The sequence below is a fragment of the Oncorhynchus clarkii genome, chromosome 26 (genome assembly GCF_045791955.1).
Source record: "Oncorhynchus clarkii lewisi isolate Uvic-CL-2024 chromosome 26, UVic_Ocla_1.0, whole genome shotgun sequence".
NCBI classification, from domain to species: domain Eukaryota; kingdom Metazoa; phylum Chordata; class Actinopteri; order Salmoniformes; family Salmonidae; genus Oncorhynchus; species Oncorhynchus clarkii.
Genome location: NC_092172.1, coordinates 36,970,525 through 36,990,572, shown reverse-complemented (window position 1 = coordinate 36,990,572; position 20,048 = coordinate 36,970,525). Strand labels below are relative to the sequence as shown.

General features: G+C 41.0%; 2 protein-coding genes and 1 pseudogene across 2 annotated transcripts; 2 read left to right on the top strand and 1 right to left on the bottom strand.

The window, feature by feature from the left end:
• The first annotated feature begins 76 nt into the window (after positions 1–76).
• On the top strand, positions 77–6,960 carry LOC139384347 (ornithine decarboxylase antizyme 2-like; annotated as a pseudogene).
• A 288-nt stretch (positions 6,961–7,248) lies between these two features.
• Positions 7,249–11,267, bottom strand: LOC139384456 (proteasome subunit alpha type-4-like). The gene is made up of 9 exons (XM_071129227.1): positions 11,187–11,267; positions 10,705–10,733; positions 9,539–9,581; positions 9,253–9,415; positions 8,912–8,989; positions 8,653–8,741; positions 8,339–8,469; positions 7,840–7,963; positions 7,249–7,492 (listed from the first exon to the last, which is right to left on the bottom strand). Exons 2-9 carry the CDS (start codon positions 10,705–10,707, stop codon positions 7,338–7,340), a joined length of 786 nt encoding a protein of 261 aa, XP_070985328.1. The 5' UTR covers positions 10,708–10,733; positions 11,187–11,267; the 3' UTR covers positions 7,249–7,337.
• Positions 11,268–14,585: 3,318 nt separating this feature from the next.
• Positions 14,586–19,667, top strand: LOC139384970 (solute carrier family 25 member 44b). The gene is made up of 4 exons (XM_071129928.1): positions 14,586–14,799; positions 15,476–16,147; positions 16,417–16,544; positions 16,879–19,667. Exons 2-4 carry the CDS (start codon positions 15,517–15,519, stop codon positions 17,068–17,070), a joined length of 951 nt encoding a protein of 316 aa, XP_070986029.1. The 5' UTR covers positions 14,586–14,799; positions 15,476–15,516; the 3' UTR covers positions 17,071–19,667.
• The last annotated feature ends 381 nt before the right edge of the window (positions 19,668–20,048 follow it).

Genomic DNA, 20,048 nt, shown 5'->3' with positions numbered 1-20,048 from the left:
GGAGGATTGATCACCAGGGAACTCCTGTTATGATCCCAGTTTTGTCTTTATACGGTGCACACAGGCCAGTCGGAGAGCAGTCCAGACCCATCTGCGCTGCACTTCAACACAAAAACAGGACCGTCTTTAGGACTACTTGGCGCTTCACGGATGGTGAATTATTCTGCCGGATGTCTATTGAATAGCTATTGTTTTGGTTGTAAGGAAATTCCCTTTTCATTATTTTCTCATAATGTCTGCCACTGAAGAGAGGTAAGAATTACTGATATTGTTGGTTTAATTTGCGTAACAGATTGATTACATGATTTGAACAACATTTAGCAAATATATTCATTAATATTGCAAACTTAATGTATGGGGAAATATGCTGCTGTCTAAAAACAGGAATATCTTACTTTTTACAGAGCAACAACACTTTTGCAGCTATTCTGTTGGTGTAATTCCTACAATAATTAATGCTGTTTTTTTTAAGGGTGAGATTGTGCACTTCAACATATTGTTCTATTACAGATAGCTAGCTACTTAAAGTGATTGTTATTTGAAGTTTAAAAAATATATATATCCTGTGACCTGTGTATCTGATAATAATGACTCGTGTAGGTCACCAGGTATAATATCCCATTTGTGAAAAGTACATGCATTCAAAACAGGGTTAACATCTGTAGACAGACGGTCTGAAACCCGTGTTGCCCATTGTTCCTCAAAACAGTGCATCATGCATGCCTCAGGAATCACTTTTATTGACTACTGGCTCAACAGCTTCATTTGAATGACTAATGAACCACTATCGAATGACAAAATATCAACAGCAAATCCATCTCCATTTTACATCACTGTAACATAGTTTTGTTCTTTGCATAGAGTAGTTTCTTTGCATCATTTTTTCCTTCAATCTCCTTTTTTAAACGCTACAAGCATTTCGCTACACCCGCAATAACATCTGCTAAACATGTGTATGTGACCAATACAATTTGATTTGATTCACAGCACATAGTAGGGCTATGAGAATCTCTGCCACAGCACAATTCCAGCCACCGGATCTGTCCCTGTTACACAACTGCTGCTTTATGCAGACTCCTCCCCCATAGAGAATTAGATAAGCCACTCAGAAATAGTACCCTTGCTTGAATGGATAGTAGACTCTCTCCTCCCACAGTGCAGCACCCTGAGATGCTGTTAATAATATGTGGGTGGTCAGTGGTCAGTTAGATGGACCTGAGCCCTACTTTTCTAGAAAGTTCTGTGATGTGTTGTCAGTATACAGCACAGGAGGTTAGTGGTACCTTAATTGGGAAGGACGGGCTCGTGGTAATGGCTGGAGCGGAGTCAGTGGAATAGTATCAACTACTATGTGTTTGATGCCATTCCATTTGCTCCGTTCCGGACATTATTATGAGCCGTCCTCCCCATCAGCAGCCTCCACTGGTATATAGGTCAGGTTAGAGGTTACATGTCCACTAGCACACACTAGGTCATGGTTTCCTAGCCAGGCTCTTAATTCCTGCCCTAATTCCCTCTCTGCCAGTGAGCTGTAAATAATGAGTTTTTTAAAGGTTGGTTTAGTACAATAATAGAAACATGTTACTAGTTTTGAGTGTGCATGCCAAATGTGGGGTGTTTTGAGTGAACAAACTCTGCTGACATTCTTCATTAAATTTTTAATTGGTAGTACAATAGGCTACGTAGCTTTAATCCCAGCCTGCATATACAGTACAATAGCACTCTGAGGTGAAAGGCTTTTCTGGGTCAGGCTAGTGTCTCTACTGTTTTTATTTGAACTGGCACCCTATGCTAACTGACCATCCTATCCAAGGCCACTTATATTACAATAACTTTAGCATGACTTAGCCAACCTCACCTTGTTGCTCTGTGTATCGCCAGTCCCATGTTGGTGTCGTATATCGGCTGCTCCAAACGCCAGGCTCCAGGGCCTCTGTGGTGCTCCTGATGCCCCTCACCCACCGCTGAAGATCCCAGGTGGGCGAGGGACTGGCAGGGATCCTCCTCTCCATGTGCTCCTTCACAAAGTGAGTCCCTATAGGGCCCCATCCCAATAGCCAAACAATGTATTCTTCCTCCATTGAAGGTATCAATCAAAGATCTGAGAGAATTGGATTGGTTAAAGCAATGGGGTTAGAAACGTGAATTTCACTCATCCAAACACATAGGTCATTATGGGAAGAAATTAGGAAGGATGTCTGTTTTAATAACCATGAGGATATTACAAAGAGGAATGTTAAAAATTAGCTAATTTTGTCAAAAGATACATTGCATCGTACTGTTTAGCTTTATCACCATAAGCCCACAGGCACGTCACTTGATGCTCCATCTACCATTTGAGAGACTGCAGTGGGTTTATATGGTCTGTTTAGCTACTTGTTAACATGTTCAGGGATGTGGGTCACTGTGTCAGGTGCCAAAACCCACTCTCGTTAACCCAGAACGCTAGTGAACCACAAAATGACACGAGCCCAAAGACACTCAGCATTCCTACACATGCCCAAAAGCATGCTCTTAAAGTTAGGTTCATCCTTACTACTTTTAGTAGTGAACAAGTGACCCTTGTACACAAGTTTCATCCTAGACTGCCTGGAAAAGTGTCAAAATGGGAGAACAGGCAGAGAATGGCTTGAATATCCCTGTGTGTAATTTACAGGTTAATGTTGCTATGTGTATCAGGTTAATGTTGCTATGTGTACAGGTTAATGTCGCTATGTGTATAGGTTAATGTCACTATGTGTACAGGTTAATGTCACTATGTGTACAGGTTAATGTCACTATGTGTATCAGGTTAATGTCACTATGTGTATCAGGTTAATGTTGCTATGTGTATCAGGTTAATATCGCTATGTGTATAGGTTAATGTCGCTATGTGTACAGGTTAATGTCGCTATGTGTATAAGTTAATGTCAGTCACTGTGTCGATCAAACAGCAATGGTGAAGAGAGTAATTCTGCTGGAGGTCCATTGGTTAGAAAAAATATTACGCTCATAGGCAATAATCGTAACAACAGGAATCCCTTATTGAGATAGATGCTAGATCAGGCTAAAGTGTAACCGATCTAGTTCCTAGATAGAAAGCTGACAAAGACATATGTTATGGGTCAAAACCTTGTCCATCTAATAACTGTGGAAGATCTGTATCGAACAGTGTGCCAACACGTTTTGCTTCCCTCTCTCAGGATGGAAGGCTGACAGTGACCCAGGTGACCTCTGTGCGTGGATCTCTCCCCATCCTGCACTTTCACTACCAGCTGAGCGAGCAACGCAATGCATGCTGGGAGACTATGTTCACCTCAGACAGCCTCTTCCTGGAGATCCCAGAGGGGTCACTCCCTGAGGGCAGCAAAGAGGGGTGAGGAGGAACTGCCATCTATCCTTGCTGGCTTTATAGTCATGCATACATACACCTGTTATAACCATGCATTATTCCATCAGTAAGGCTGGAATTAAGTCTAAGTATTTAAATAAAAAAAACGTGCACTTTAAAACAACAACAAACAAACAACAAATTATTATTTACGATGACGGCCTTCCAAGAGACAAAAGGCCTCCTGCGGGGCCAGGGGCTGGGATTATAAATAAAATGTAGCACAAAACACGCATCACGACAAGTGACACCACTACATAAAGAGAGACCCAAGACAACAACACAACACAGCATGGCAGCAACACATGACAACACAACATGACAACACAGCATGGCAGCAACACATGACAACACAGCACGGTAGCAACACAACATGACAACACAGCACGGTAGTAGCACAACATGGTAGCAGCACAAACATGGTACAAGCATTGTTGGGCACAACAGACAACAGCACAAAGGGAAAAAAGGTAGACAACAATACATCACCTGAAGCAGCCACAAGTGTCAGTAGGAGTGTCCATGATTGAGTCTTCAAATGTAGTGGTGGAGATAAAACGGTCCAGTTTGAGTATTTTTTGCAGCTCGTTCCAAATGGTACAGAACATCTAGCCACTCGAGAGCACCCTTACCTGCCGATCTATAAATTACGTCTCCGTAATCTAGCATGGGTAGGGGGTGAGGAGCGATTGCGATAGAGGAAACAAAGTCTAGATTTAACCTTAGCCTGCAGCTTGGATATGTGCTGTACTGGGTGGAGCCACAGAGGACTACTTTGGGAGAATCCTGCATATTTCAGTGTACATGAGTATGGAAGGGAACACAAAGGAGCAACACTTACATTTGAGATACACCCCCATCTTCTTTCCCCTCTTCTCTCTTATCAGACTCACCAGTCTCCTCATGTTCTCGGAAGAAAAGTTAGGAGTCAGCCATGTGTTTCTGTGGTTCTCCAAAAGCAGAGTGGATCAAGGTATGTCGAAGTCTAGACACATTTTCTTTCATGTGTAGTGTATACATCTAGCCCTTCTTTGGACACTGTTAACAAACGTCCAAACGAGCTTCAATGCCATACAACACTCCGTCCGTGGCCTCCAACTGCTCTTAAATGCTAGTAAAACTAAATGCATGCTTTTCAACCGTTCGCCGCCCGCACCCACCCGCCAGACTAGCATCACTACTCTGGACGGTTCTGACTTAGAATATGTGGACAACTACAAATAGCTAGGTGTCTGGCTAGACTGTAAACTCTCCTTCCAGACTCATATTAAACATCTCCAATCCAAAATTAAATCTAGAATCGGCTTCCTATTTCGCAACCTCCTTCACTCACGCCGCCAAAACATGCCCTCGTAAAACTGACTATCCTACCGATCCTCGACTTCGGCGATGTCATTTACAAAATAGCCTCCAACACTCTACTCAGCAAACTGGATGCAGTCTATCACAGTGCCATCCGTTTTGACAGCCAAAGCCCCATATACCACCACTGTGACCTGTATGCTCTCGTCGGCTGGCCCTCGCTGCATATTCGTCGCCAGACCCACTGGCTCCAGGTCATCTATTAGTCTTTGTTAGGTAAAGCTCTGCCTTATCTCAGCTCTCTGGTCACTATAACAACACCCACCCGTAGTATGTGCTCCATCAGGTATATCTCACTGGTCATCCCCCTAAGCCAACACCTCACCTTTCCTTCCAGTTCTCTGCTAGTGACTGGAACGAATTGCAAAAATGACTGAAGTTGGAGACTTATATTTCCCTCACCAACTTTCAACATCAGCAATCTGAGCAGTCAACCGATCACTGCATCTGTACATAGCCCATCTGTAAATAGCCCATCCAATCTTCCTACCTCATCCCCATATTGTTTTTATTTACTTTTCTGCTCTTTTGCACACCAGTATTTCTACTTGCACATCATCATCTGCACATCTATCACTCGTGTTAATTTACTAAATTGTAATTACCTCGCTACTATGGCCTATTTATTTCCTTACCTCCTCACGCCATTTGCACACACGGTATATAGACTTATATAGACTTTTTTTCAATTGTGTTATTGACTGTGCTTGTTTATTCCATGTGTTGTTTGTGTCGCACTGCTCTGCTTTATCAGTTGTAAATGAGAACTTGTTCTCAACTAGTCTACCTGGTTAAATAAAGGTTAAATTAAAAAAATTAAGTGCTTTATATTAGACACATTATTCAATTAGTTGAATGATTAATTGATAAAAATGAATGTCACGTTAGTGACTTCTAACCATACTAGTGTTAAAAAAAACATCAGGAATAATGCAAAGTGCACACTAAAATTGAGAAAGGGAAACTGAATTTAGAGATGTTAACGTGACTGTTCAGACCAATCCTGTTTTCTACGTCTTTCCAGCACTTCTTACCAGGACTTTCCACTACATAGGGTTTGAGATTGTGAAACCAGGCCACCCTCTGATACCACCCCGAGCAGACCTTGTGTTTTTGGGCTACTCCATGAGTCCAACATGCCCGGAGTCAGAGGAAGATTGATGTTTGGGTTGATCAGGAGGGGATCACTCATCTTTGCTCTGACCCAATAGTCTATTTTCCATGCCTAACTGACCTTTATGTTTTTTTCCTGTGGTGGTGAAAGGAAACAAGAAAAGGAATCTATTTAAGCATATTGGGACAAGACCCGCCTCTCTCTTCCTCTCTGCACTTCTCATATGTAGTGCTGTAGTCATGACGGAGAGCAAGCCATTAATTCTGTAGACCTCTTCAGTGATAGAACCTTCAAGGAGATAACCAAAAAGATTGATCCTATTAGGCGGCTGCGTTCTTGACGTCTTGCATGTTGTCGCCTGTGTGGCTCAGTTGGTAGAGCAGGGTTGTGGGTTCGATTCCCCCTGAGGAACAGTATGAAAAAATATGCACTCACTACTTTTAAGTCTTTTTGGATAAAAGCATCTGCTAAATGACTAAACTGTAAATGTTGCCACAGCTTCTAGTACAAGTGGGACACTCAGTGCTAAAAATATTAACTTAAACTTCACAGTGCAGCTAAAGGTGAGGGACTGTGATAATATAAAACAGTGTACTGGAAGAGGGGGCTAAGGGCAATATGGCACATATTGGAATCTAGACTTCTGGATAATTAAATTACGGGTATGCTTTCAGGACTATTTCTTTGACTGAACAGATGCAACAAATGTATTTTAAAGTGCAAATGTCTCTGTTGTCTTGAATTGAGTGATTGATCCATGTAAACTCCCATTATTGACAGATTTAGCAGAGGTCAGGGGAGCACTTAATACATACTGTGTACTGGACTCACTTTCCATTCTGCTTGTGCATTCAGTTGAGAAGATTAGGCTGCACGTGTGAAAGCAAGAACCTACATTCCCCTGTTGCTGATACAACTTACATTCTATGCACACACTCTTCCTACTTTTTATACTATTGCGTCCTAGAATTTCTATATACATTTTAGATTTCCATGTTCATGTAATGACACTAAAGATGGAATAAAATTCCTGTTATACCTCTGTTCTTGTCGGTATTGTGTTTTGGAACTTTACACATGGGCTGTTAACTAGTGTTATGATGTGAATACAAGTATATTGCATATAAGTATACTGATTGTTCGAAGTGAAACAAGCTGAACTTAATAACAAGTGCTTTAAAATGTTTTGCAACTGTGTGCCCTACTGAACATGACCCAGCTCACAACAGTGAAATTCTCTAAACAAATCAGGACATACCCTGTGGCATTAATCTTTCCCATGCCTTGGCTTTTGGGGGGGGGGGGGGGGGGTTTACTGCAGTCTTCAAAGTATTTCTGAGAAGTCTGCCTGGATACACAATAGTTATCACACCATAATAAAACTAGAGATTCTCTCAGCACATTTGGTTCCAATATTTTAATAAAGAAAGACAAACGAGCGCGTAACACATTACGGGATTTATTAGGAAAGGATGAATTCTAAATACGTCTTTATTTGTCCTTCTCCTTCTGTTCTTTGTCTTTCTTGTCCTTCTCGGCCTTGGCCTCTTCAGCCTCGTGTCGTTTGATCAGCTCCTCCACCTCTTTCTGTTTCAGCACCTTGATCTTGGTCTTTCCGTCTTCTCGCGTCAGGGTGGCTATTTCCACTGGGGAGGTCAAGATATCCATGAGTCATACAGTCTCTGTGTTCATATCTCAGGCTGCATTACAGACGTATCGCTTAATATGCATATCTCTAGACACACAACATATTTATTATACACAGTATGTGTGCATGATGTACAACAGCTGATGATGTCTAATGTTTTAGACATCATCACTAGCCTACTCTCTATAGAACAGCTGTGAATTAGGAGAACAGTGTCCCACTCTACACAACATCTCCAGTCTGTTTACTCAGTGTCCCACTCTACACAACATCTCCAGTCTGTTTACTCAGTGTGCTCCAGGACGGGCTCAGGAGTGGTTTAGAACGATCAGGTGTAGATCTTACCTTTCTCCGCCGAGAGCTTGCTGACGTCCATGGTCTTGTTCAGGACTTTGACGGCCAACGCCAGGGCAGAGGACAGCGACATCTCACCCTCTTTGAAATCCTGCTTCAACATGGACACTGCAGCCTGGGGGGGGCGGAAAAGACAAAATGATTTATACAAATGGGTGGGTCTAATCCTGAATGCTGATTGGTTAAAATCGTTTTCCAGGTGGTGTCTATTCCACAAGTTACCACAGGCAAAAACCTCAGTATCACTCGATGAGATAATTGGGTCTAGTTTCATTGAGAGGGAGTATGCCACTTAGGCAGCCATAAGTCTGACATCCAGCAAAGGAGGTGAATTATTGAAATATTATGCCATAAAAGTATTGGCTATATGTTAATTCCCAGTCAACACTGTAGCACCATCTACTGTGACGTTTCACGTCTTTACTTTGTGGCAATGCTGCTGCCTAAACGTGTGCATTGTGCCAATGTTGATGACAGCAAACAGGCTTACCGCACTGTTGTTGCCGATGCAAGTAGCCTTCCAGCCTCCATAGTTCCCACTGGGGTCACTCTGGTACAGCTGGAAGCCGTAGTGTTTGTCCCAGCCCATGTACAGCAGAGACACTCCAAACGGCCTCTTCCCTGAAGACACACAACACATCAAATACAATCAAACCTGTGCTTAACCTAACTGTACTCTAATGACTCTGGTATGTTATTTTCCAAACAGCCCTTTGGTCCAATATGGTTTCAGCAAGTGTAACCAGGGTGGTGTTTACTAGAGAACCCAACTGAGGTGTTAATGTCATTTGTCTTATAGCTAACCTCCAAACTGTGTGTAGGCCTGTTTGATGTCACACAACGCTGTCACCAACTGCTCACAGGGGATTGGCTCCTGGTATTGCAGTAGATATCTGTGTGAATTAAATAACACATACACATCATCTGTCAGATAAACAGACACAGTGCTAGATTACTAGAGATGCCTTGTTGGTCTTGCACTAACACTGTACATTGCTTTGTATACAAATTAATGAACAAATGGGTCACAGGTAGAGACCGCGGACTTTACTACCCAACGTACCTCTGTGCTATTAGCCTCAGCTCATTGGTTAGAACGTTAGCATCGGAGGTGATTCCGGCAACACTGCAAGCCATGTCTCTGAAAGGATAAAGGTTACGACACCAAATCACAGAGCAGCCCATGGGTATAATGTAGCAGCATGTCTGACATCACCAGAGTAGGAGTGCTGCCCTAAGATCAGTTTTTCTGATCATAATGATCATAATAATAATGCAGACCTGATCCTAGATCAACACTCCTAGTCTTGAGATGCTTTATGAGAAGATCCTGATCTGTATTGTTGGCATGCTAATAGCAGTGCTACATACAAGCCTGGCAAGAGAGACTATGGTCATACTCACTCATTGAGCTTGTAGATCTTCTCTGAGAAGAAAACCTCATCAAGCAGCTTGTGGATGTTCCGTCTCTCTGCAGCCAACAGCACTCCGTCATTGGCTAAAATCCCAAGACATGAGCCGGCGTGGCCAATAGCCTCCATGGCATACTCCACCTGATATAAGCGTCCTGTAAAACAGCAACAAAGAATTGTTATGGTTGGTCAGAGGAGAACACTTGACAATATAGTCTTGAATGTGATGGTATCATTGATTATGGACAGTAAATCGTTATTAGAAAGATAACACTTGCCTTCAGGTGAGAAAATGGTAGTCCGGGAATCATATCTACGAGACTACAAAAACAAATAAGTGTTAACAATTTCCCAAGAAAGCACCCAAGTAAAAGTTGCAAGGTAGTCACAATTGCATGTACAGGTAAGTGCCAAAGTAAAGGAAACACGAGTAAATGAGAGATACAAGGTATATTGAAAGCAGGTGCTTTAACAGATGTGGTTCCCGAGTTAATTATGCAAATAAAATAAAGTACCCCGGTTTTTTGGCTACCATGGCTAGAAGAAGAGATCTCAGTGTCTGAAAGAGGGGTCTCAAAGGAGCATAGGGGGTTTAAAGGGTGTGTGTGTCTCAGTCACCAGATCTCAACCCAATTGAAGACTTATGGGAGATTCTGGAGAAGTGCCTGAGACCACCATTAAACAAAACAACAAATGATGGAAGTTCTCATAGAAGTATGGTGTCACATCCCTCCAATAGAGCTCCAGACACTTGTAGAATCTATGCCATGGGGCATTGCTGCTGTTCTGGCCGCTCGTGGTGGTCCAGCGCCCTATTAAAGTTGCACTATGAAGAAATCGCTCCGCCATTTCCTGGTTGCTAAACCTTCTAACCATTTGCCTAATTTTAGTTTGACAAAATAAGCTATAGTGTAGAGCCCTCAAACTCAACTCTGGACCTTGACGCCAGTTCCACTACTATTGTTTTTTTCTCTTCCATTGTCGCTCTCTGGTCAGAGACTGATTTAGACCTGGAACACCAGGTGGGTGCAGTTAATTATCAGGTAGAACAGAAAACCAGCAGGCTCCAGACCTTGTAGGGTCAGAGTTGAATATCCCTGGTGTAGAGAATCATTGTACCATCTAAACCGCTGTGAAATATATTTTCCACAACCAAACACATTGTCTTTTCAGCTGTTTAAAACTGGTACAAAACAGAAAGTAAAAGATGCAAAAACAAAACGTAACGAAAAAAAGCATTGAAATAACGCACATAGAACAGATCTACTGCTTCTTAGACTTGCTTTGAAGTAGAATGATAAATCTATAACTCACATTTCTGTGAATTTGGTCGGGTCGCCCAAAAAGTTACATATTGCCACTTTAAGACACTATGTTGGTGTTTCCTATTTTTGAAGTTACTTGTACATTACAGATAGCGACGTTAACGTAACTAGCTACTTACCATGATTCAGCCTGCCTGTAAAATAAAACCTGCGAAACAAATAATTCCAATAACATTAATGAAGTTCCATAATGCAAAGCTCAAAACAATAAGTGCTGCTGTCAAAAGGGGCATGGCAAATCATAACTACTGTTTATTAGACAGGGGCTGGTAAGTTAGCGAACTATATTATTTGATTAAATTATAGCTAGCTAGCCAATTAGAAGGTTAACATATAGCTACAGTAGTAGCTCAATTAGCTAGAGTAACGTTAGTCAGCAAACGTTAGCGAAGTAACGTTAGTTCATTCATACAAGGCAAATGTTAAACAGAAATTTGCTTGCTAGCTAGCATGCTAACCCTTAGCTAGCTATCTTCACAATGACTGGATAGGCTAGCTGACTTTTGGCGCCGTTTTAACAAGAAGTCATTTTTTGGCAATTTATGATATTTTTATAGTAAACATGTGGCTAAACAGACAGGAATATAAAACAGCTATTTACCTTAGCTAGCCTGATGTTGTAGTTTGTTGCTGACACACCGCTGGGAAGCAAGCAAGAATAACTAAGAACTTCCGGGTCCGGTATTTTTTGGAGTCCTTCAGAATAAAAGTTCCGTCCTATAAACTTTGTAAATGAATAATTACGGTGTAAATGTGCACAATTAATTATATTTTCTACTAGTTATCATACAAAGAAAAATGTAAAGTATTTCTATAAGATATGTATTTTTTTCTTTTTTCTTTACATATTGCACAATAAAGAGTTATCTGTAGGTAGAATGGAGGGGGGGGGGGGGGTCCATTCTACTTAGGGACACTTCAAGTTTCCTCTGGGTGTAAACCAGTGGAGGCTATTCAGAGGAGGAAGGGAAGGACCATCCTCAATGAATTTCAACAAAATAAAAATTGTGAAACATTGCATTTATCTTTTTTTTTTAGAAAGAACTATACTAATATTCACGTCACCAAATAATCTATGAAAACACACTGTTTTGCAATGAAGGTCTACAGTAGCCTCAGCAGCACTCTGCAAGGTAGCACCATGGTGTAGCCAGAGGACAGCTAGCTTCTGTCCTCCTCTGACTTCAATACAAAACCTTGGAGGCTCATGGTTCTCACCCCCTTTTTATTTATTTTTTAATTTTTATTAACAACAAATCAGTACATAAAGTACAGGAGGGAACACAAGTATATATAGATTATATATAATGGACAATCGAGCTAGGGTGTACAATATCACATTACAATTACACAATGACCTTAAGGGACATACATACACTTACAATTCTAACAGCTTTTTTTGTTAGTAGAGTATTTAACTGTCTTAAAATACAGTTACATTTATTTTTGTAGGGTAAGATAATGTGGTTTTTTGTTTGTAAATGTACATTTGTGTATATGAAATTTGGCCAAAAGAATAATGAAATTAATTACATAAAAATGTTTCAGCTTATTTCTATCGTATGTAAAGAATCCAAGCAGTACATCTCTCCACAATAGTGTAAAATCTTCATAAATGTGTTAAATTATAAATCTACTGATGTCTTGCCACAGTTTTCTTACATGAATAAAATGACCAAAAAAAGATGCAACACTGTTTCTGGGTGGTCATTACAAAAGGAGCTATTTGAGTTGATGTTTTCCTTAAACTTCTTCATATAGTGGTTGGCATGATAATATTTATGAATAATTTTAAAGGAAGCTTCCTTAATTTTGTTAACAAGTAGGTACGTGTGTGGCAACATCCAAACTTTTTTCCAACAGATATTATCAATAAATCCATTCCAATAAGGCATGACATAAGGTATACAACATCCTGCTGAAACAAGGTTCGTATCGCTCTGTTGTTGAATGGACCAAAAGAGAATCAAATCTTTCCTACTGATGAGTCAACAGGGTCAATAGAAGGTAGGCTCTGAGGGCCAGGTCTTGACACGTTCCTGAATAACAGAGCAACACCTGAAGGAATGGCATCTAAAACAATTGCGAAATCTTTAGGTGTTACAGGACCTTGTAAAGTGATAAGAATTCCTTATAACTGAGTAAAAGACCCTCTGGTTCTCACCCCCTTCCATAGATTTACACAGTAATTATGACAACTTCTGAACGATGTACTCCAACCTATCAGATCTCTTGCAGCATGAACTGACAATGTTGTCCACCCAATCAAAGGATCAGAGAATGCATCTAGTACTGAAAGCATAGCTAGCACTGAAGTGCATAAAATGTTGTGAGTAGTTAGTAATCGTACATTAGCAATTTATGTTATTAGTAACTACTGTTGTTGGTTTGGCGTCAAATAAGCCACTCTTTATGTGTTATTTGCCGAATCTCAGTTTTCCATGTGGGTTTTATGATGTAATGTCAACTTTATACATTTATATCCCTGAAACATTCCATTTCCAACTCACTCACAGCAATTCTCCATAAATCTGCTGTGGATTACCCAGAATCCCATTCCTTTATCACTCAGTGTATTATACAATGTAAACACACTACTCTACCAGGAGGTGGCATAATACCCATTTTATGCAGGAATTTAACTGCACCGTCACAGAGGCAAGAGTGTGCAAGGCGTTATTGTCTGTCTGTCACATTGATCACTCTAATTTCTCTCGACCAGTGCGCCTACACTTTCATTTGTAGGCTAGGTTGAAGCAACCTCACGATGGGTATAGGGAATATTTGAGTATCATGTAGTAACCTATCGATGTTACATTGAGCTGGGTGAATGGAATATGAATGACAGTCATCCAATATGCTGTAATAGAAATAAGGCGCAAAAATAAATAAGGTTTTCCCTCATCTTAAAGGTAAACTGTGTTGATTTGTAAATTAAAGGTGAGTAGAATGGACCTCCTTTTTACTACTGCGACACAACGTACAGATCATTGTGTACGGTGCAATATGTATTGTCAGTATGAAAAAACGATTGGATTCAAATTGATTGGCCACTTTAAGGGCTGATTAGCAGCGACGCTCCTCTCGTGTAATGCCGCGTTCAAAACAATGGGGAACTCTGAAAAATACGAGGTCAAATCAAGTCCCATTTATTTTGAATCCACGGAAGTCGGAGATTTCACTTTTGTATATTATCTACTTCACTTGCTTTGGAAATTTTAACATATGCAAAAGAAGCCCCTTGAATTGAATTGATTTCCGAGTTGTTTTGAACGCGGCACAATCTGTGGATTTGGAAACTAAAAGTCTTCCTGAGTAGAATGGACCGCCTTTTACTGCGACACAAAGCACATGAAATTGTGTACTACTGTGCAGTATGTTCAGTATGAAAAACGTACTGAATATCATGCAATACAAATGGACTAATTAACAATGGGATTTAAACGTGTTTTCTAAAGTTGATTATTGTAATTATACGAAATATTGTTATTACTATTATTATTAATAGTAGAATAAATCATGTTTTGTTATTTGTATTACGTTAAGACCTGACCCATGATAACTATCTAATAATCATTATTTTAAATGCTGTTAACAATAATGTCAATTATAAACATTTATTTGTCCTATGAAGGCGATTCACTTTATTACATTTTTCATATTGTTAAACAAAATTCTAAGTCTGCTAACATTTCCTCATAAAATGTTACGAATTTCGTCCATTTGTATTATTTTTCATTGCGGGACTTTGATTTTGAAGGAAAAGCACGGAGGTTACGGCCTTAATTATTGCTATGTTTTACTTATTCCTGTTGGCTGAACCGAGGTCTGAAACACGGGGCATGGAGTTTAGAAAACACTATATCTCTGGCGAAGAACCGGTCGAAGAAAATACAGTACAGCGCCATCTATCGTCAAGGTGGTGTCTCTGTGGTAGCGCAGTACAGTGGAGGAGAAAAGTTCATTTATTACAAAACACCCTCGCTTGCTGAGCAAAACGAGAAAAAAAAACGCCACCTGCTGGAAACCACAAATGTTTTTCCCAGTTAAACCTCTCGCGTTACCTCTTCCTCTCTGGTTTAGTTCTCCAACATAACATCAAATCATAACCCGGACAGATAGCTCTAAATTCGGTATCGCTTTCCTCACCTGCTGATATGGAATTGCTATTCCGACTATGTACATAATATTTTGATATACATTTGTCCAACGAGGTAAGTTAACGTTAGCCTGCTTGCTAGCAAGGAAATCAACCAACGCATAGCTGGCTAGCTAACGATAGCTAGTGACTGGATGCATTATTATTAGCCAGCTAGCTAGCCAATTTGTGGTTACATACAGTCTGACCTACTGTTTACACATGCACAAGTATTCAACCTATGCATTGTTAGTTAGCTACTATTTCAGTGTTATTTCCGGATTGCGCGATTGACAATAGGTTCTTTGGTTTAGGGAACATTGTGTCCTGTGACCTGCAACTAGCAGTAGCTTGTAATGTTAGCGCATAACTACTTCAGCTAGAGAGCACATTGAAGCTCCCCATTAATGTGCGATCTGTTTTTACCATGTCAGGCTTTTAATAACATAGTCATGACTGCTACGAAGCAGTACAGTGTGTGTATGACCTTTGATCCTTCCTAACACAAACCCAGTCAATGTAGACATCGCTCATTTCCCAAGGAGACTTGGGAGATAATGAGTGACACACCACACAACACAGGCCTTGTTTTCTGATGTAGTAGTTTGTGAATCATTGTCATGATACTGGTACAACCTTCAGACCTACTGCCATCTTTAATTCATTCAAAGTGGATGCATTCAAGACTTCAAATGTTGTGCTACCTCGTGGAGGAAACCGTTGACAGTGTTGTGTGGTCTGTATTTCCCCAGGTAGAGGCTAGTCTGATGAGGGGGCTCTCCAGAAAGGCAGGATGCAACAGAACAGGAACATCCAGATCATTGAATGGGAGGACCTGGACAAGAGGAAGTTCTACTCCTTCGGGGTATTCATGACCATGACCATCCGGGCCACCGTCTACCCGGCCACCCTCATCCGCACCAGGCTGCAAGTGCAGAAGGGTAAGTCGCTCTACAACGGGACCTTCGATGCCTTCTGCAAGATCCTGCGGGCCGAGGGCGTGCGGGGCCTCTACCGCGGCTTCATGGTCAACACCTTCACTCTCATATCGGGCCAGGCTTACATCACCACCTACGAGCTGGTGAGGAAATACGTCTCCAACTATTCCAAGGACAATACCGTCAAGTCTCTGGTGGCAGGTGGCGCGGCGTCCCTGGTGGCACAAACCATCACGGTCCCCATAGACGTGATTTCCCAGCAGCTGATGATGCAGGGCCAAGGGAAGCACCTGACTCGCTTCCGGGTCAAGGTCAAAACCGAGGCTGACGGGAAGACAAAAATGGCATTTGGCCAAACCAGGAACATGATTGCTCAGATCTTTGCGGCCGACGGTTTCCGAGGCTTCTACAGGGGATATGTGGCCTCCCTTCTAACATACATCCCAAATAGCGCGGTCTGGTGGCCTTTTTATCACTTTTACGCAGGTAAAAAGGAGTGTTTGTTTACAAGGATATTTCTCCAAGGATGGAGTTCCCGGACACAGGTTAAGCCTGGTCCTGGACAAAGCGCTTCATTGAGCTTTGAGTCCTGGGGTAGGCTTAATCCAGGAAACTGTCCCTTAATGTTATTATTAGTATTTTCTTCAAGAAGGGTCTGAGATGAATAATGTCTTATATCTTTATAGTCCCTATAGTCAACATACATTGTCTATAAGTAGCATTTCAAAGCACAAATCTTCCACAACGTTTCACAGAACAGCTATCCAAAATGGCGCCCAGTGACTGCCCTCATCTACTACTCCAAGCCATGGCCGGACCACTAGCTGCTGCGACTGCTTCCACTGTCACCAACCCCATGGATGTGGTCAGAGCTAGAGTGCAGGTAGAGTGCAACTTCAGCTAAAAGCACTAGTGGAATGTAATGGGGTAAAGGGTCTGTTTGGATAGCCACATGTGGCCATCATTGGGGCCACTGTTTTCTCTAACAGATGTTCGTGGCACAGAGTCTAATCAGGGATAGGCAACCCTGGTCTTGGAGTGCCACAGGCACATTATTATTATTATTTTGATTCAACAAAATCCTGCAGTGGCTGTTCCACTCCACGACCAGAGTTTCCTACCCCGGGTCTAAATCCTGGCATAGCAAATCGAATTTTACACAAAAAAAATGTACATGAATAAATACCTTTGTAACAACAGCCTTGTGTGGGTGGCAGGTTGAAGGCAGGACCTCCGTCATCGAGACTTTCAGGCACCTGCTGGCAGAGGAGGGATTCTGGGGGATGACCAAAGGGCTGTCTGCACGCATCATATCCTCCATTCCCACCGCCATCGTTATGGTCGTGGGCTACGAAACCCTCAAGAGAGTGAGCCTGAGACCGGAGCTGGTCGACTCCAGACACTGGTAGAGGACATTAGCACCCAATTCCAAATCGACCCCTAGCCCAAACCCTCTATGCCCAGGTGAGGGGGTTAGGGGATAGGTTTTACCAATATGGAAATAGCTACACATTTCTCACTTGAATTTTCACCACATTGTCTATACAATCATAGTGGGTAAGGGACACAGATTAATTTGGGATTAGAAAGGGTTGTTGTGGCCCTGATTCCAATTTGGCCTCTAGAGCTCCCCTGACCTCACCGCTACATAGGTGATAGCAATAGAGCACAATATATTGGCCCAGGGACTGAAATGGAACTGGGCCAACAAGCTCTGCCTGATTCTATTCCTTAATGGCTTCCTTGTCCTTATCATTTTGTTTGCCTTTTAAATTACTGCTGCCTTTTAGTGGGGATTTCTATCTTAAATTGTAAGTGAATGAGGGAACAGTAGTTTGAGATGTGATGTCATTACAATGTGTAATGTGACCGGTGCTGAGCGATTAACCTAAATGTTGGTTGTTTTTCATTTTTGAAGGAACTAATTGACCAATGTCTGTTGAATTATTTGAAACCATTTAGTTGTTTTTTTGTCTGAGCGCTATGCACAGTTTTTCTAGCGATAAATCAGATCAAGCCCGAACTGTGCAATGGAGTTGTAGTTTCCATAAAAACATGCCTTGTTTACTTTGAAGAACTACTCAAATAGTGATTTTGTCAGACAGCATTGGGCAGCAGCTCTGTAAAGATGACATGACTTGGAATGAAATAAAGACATCAGAAAGGCTTAAAACAAATGAAATATTGAATTAAAGTCGTGAATAAATTATGCTTAATAAGTGATAAGCAGTAATGGGCAGTCACTACTGTCATGGGACTTGTAATTGTTTTATTCTGTGTTACAGTATTCAAACCACATAATGAGCAGTGCATTTAATGTAAAAAATAAAATAAAAATTTAAGAAAACTTACATTTTTTAAATAATCAAACCAAACCGACCTCAAAAAGTAATCGCTCAGCACTAGTTGGTTCCTTCGGTATAAACACTGGACTTATCCATCACTTCTAATGTATTTCTACTGTCTTAGTAATAGGATAGATGCTCTTCAATCTGTTTATAGCTGCCCTCTGTAGCCTTTATCAGGTTTAGTTCTAGGAGGTAGCAACAGCAAATTGCATACACAAGTTCAGCTCAAACACACAGGACAAAACAACCAATTAGGGCACATGTTCCTCTTCTTCTTTGACTTTTCACTTGCAAAGACCCTCCCCTTTAGTCCTCCCAACCTAATCTCGTCCACCCAGCCAGCTCTCTAACAATTGAGCCTGGGGTTGGACAAGGTTACTCCCAGCCCAAAATAAAGTAGCTGGTAAATGATATAATTATTATATTAGAAGTAGTACATATAACTTTGGGGTGTTTAGGGCAGCCATCTTATTGTGAATTAAAGAAATATGTGATGTGATCCTGTAAATGATACTGTTAAAGCACATTGTTTCCAATTGTCTTCACCTCAACTCCAATATTCAATAGTTTGACCCTGGTATTTACCATTGCTGCTGTGGCAATATTAGCAATATTCAACTAATGTTGTACTGAACAATCACGGTTGTTGGCCAATATGTGAAATGCTAACTGTTGTAGTTTAAAATGTTCAGTAAATGACTTTTCTGATGGTTTCAGGGTTGGTACTTTGGGAGGGATTTGTTGTTAGTGTGCTGGACCACCAGTGAAGTGCTCTTTAAAGGATGCCATGTGAGATGAGGACTCCAGGCAGAGAACAAGATGAGGCATGTCCCTTTGTGTATTGTGGCAATCTATGTATTAACTTAATCACTTCCAGCTCAAACGTGTGGTTGCACAATGTACATTTCTTTGAATTTGTCAATATATTATTGTCTTAAAAGAAAATGTTCTGAAGTTATTTATTGAAGAAAAAAAAATGTATTTTGATATTTCTCTGGACAATAGCAAAGGTTCAAACTATACTGAAGAAAAATATAAACGCAACAATTTCAAAGATTTTACTGAGATGTGACTGGAAATACACAGATACTTTAAAATAAATGGGTCTCACAATGTGCCTCAGGATCTCGTCATAGTATTTCTGTGTATTTGCCATCGATAAAATGCAATTGTGTTCGTTGTCCGTACCATAACCTCACCACCACCATGGGGCACTCTGTTCATAACGTTGACATCAGCAAACTGCTCACCGACATGACACCATACACGTGGTCTGCAGTTGAGGCCAATTGGACGTACTGCCAAATTCTCTAAAATGATGTTAAAGGTTTTTTGGTAGAGAAATTAACATTAAAGTCTCTGGCAACAGCTCTGGTGGACATTCCTGCTGTCAGCATGCCAAGTACACACTCCCTCAACTTGAGACATCTGTGGCATTGTGTTGTGTGACAAAATGGCACATTTTATAGTGGCCTTTTATTTTCACCAGCACAAGGTGCACCTGTGTAACGATCATGCTGTTTAATCAGCTTCATGATATGGCACACCTGTCAGGTGGATGGATTATCTTGGCAAAGCAGAAATGCTCACTAACAGGGATGTAAAGAAATGTGTGCACAACATTTGAAAGAAATACGTTTTTTGGGCATATGAAATGGGACCAACACTTTACATGTTGCGTTTATATTCTTCTTCAGTGTGGTTTACATCTTACTTGCCTTCTAGGTTCATTTATGTACATTAGTATTTCTGTCTCAAATACTCTTGTCATGTATTGGAAAGGGCACTTGTTATGGGCAACAAGGCTACCCTCTTTAGAGGCTTGTTTTGTAAATCCATGCTCCCCTAGGGTGAGTAGAGACTGTAATTTGACTTCAAAGAAGACAATAAGTAAGCACATTGAAAATATATAGACTACTGCCTGGAATTTTAATATCAAACTTGACCCCAAAAACTTTTTTTTTTTTTTTTTAAGGAATCCAGGCAGCACACAGGCTTGCTGTTTAACATAGTGTGTTCTGTTGTCTACACAGTGATAA

What these genes read in the sequence shown, in the direction of transcription:
- LOC139384456 (XM_071129227.1), bottom strand. An exon ending in AAGATCTACAAGCTCAATGA is followed by an intron (nt 8,990 to 9,252) that starts GTGAGTATGACC and finishes TTATCCTTTCAG; the next exon opens with AGACATGGCTTGCAGTGTTG. An exon ending in CTGAGGCTAATAGCACAGAG is followed by an intron (nt 8,742 to 8,911) that starts GTACGTTGGGTA and finishes TAATTCACACAG; the next exon opens with ATATCTACTGCAATACCAGG.
- LOC139384970 (XM_071129928.1), top strand. Translation starts at nt 15,517, where the DNA reads ATGCAACAGAACAGGAACATCCAGATCATTGAATGGGAGGACCTGGAC. An exon ending in TTTTTATCACTTTTACGCAG is followed by an intron (nt 16,148 to 16,416) that starts GTAAAAAGGAGT and finishes AACGTTTCACAG; the next exon opens with AACAGCTATCCAAAATGGCG. An exon ending in TGGTCAGAGCTAGAGTGCAG is followed by an intron (nt 16,545 to 16,878) that starts GTAGAGTGCAAC and finishes TGTGGGTGGCAG; the next exon opens with GTTGAAGGCAGGACCTCCGT.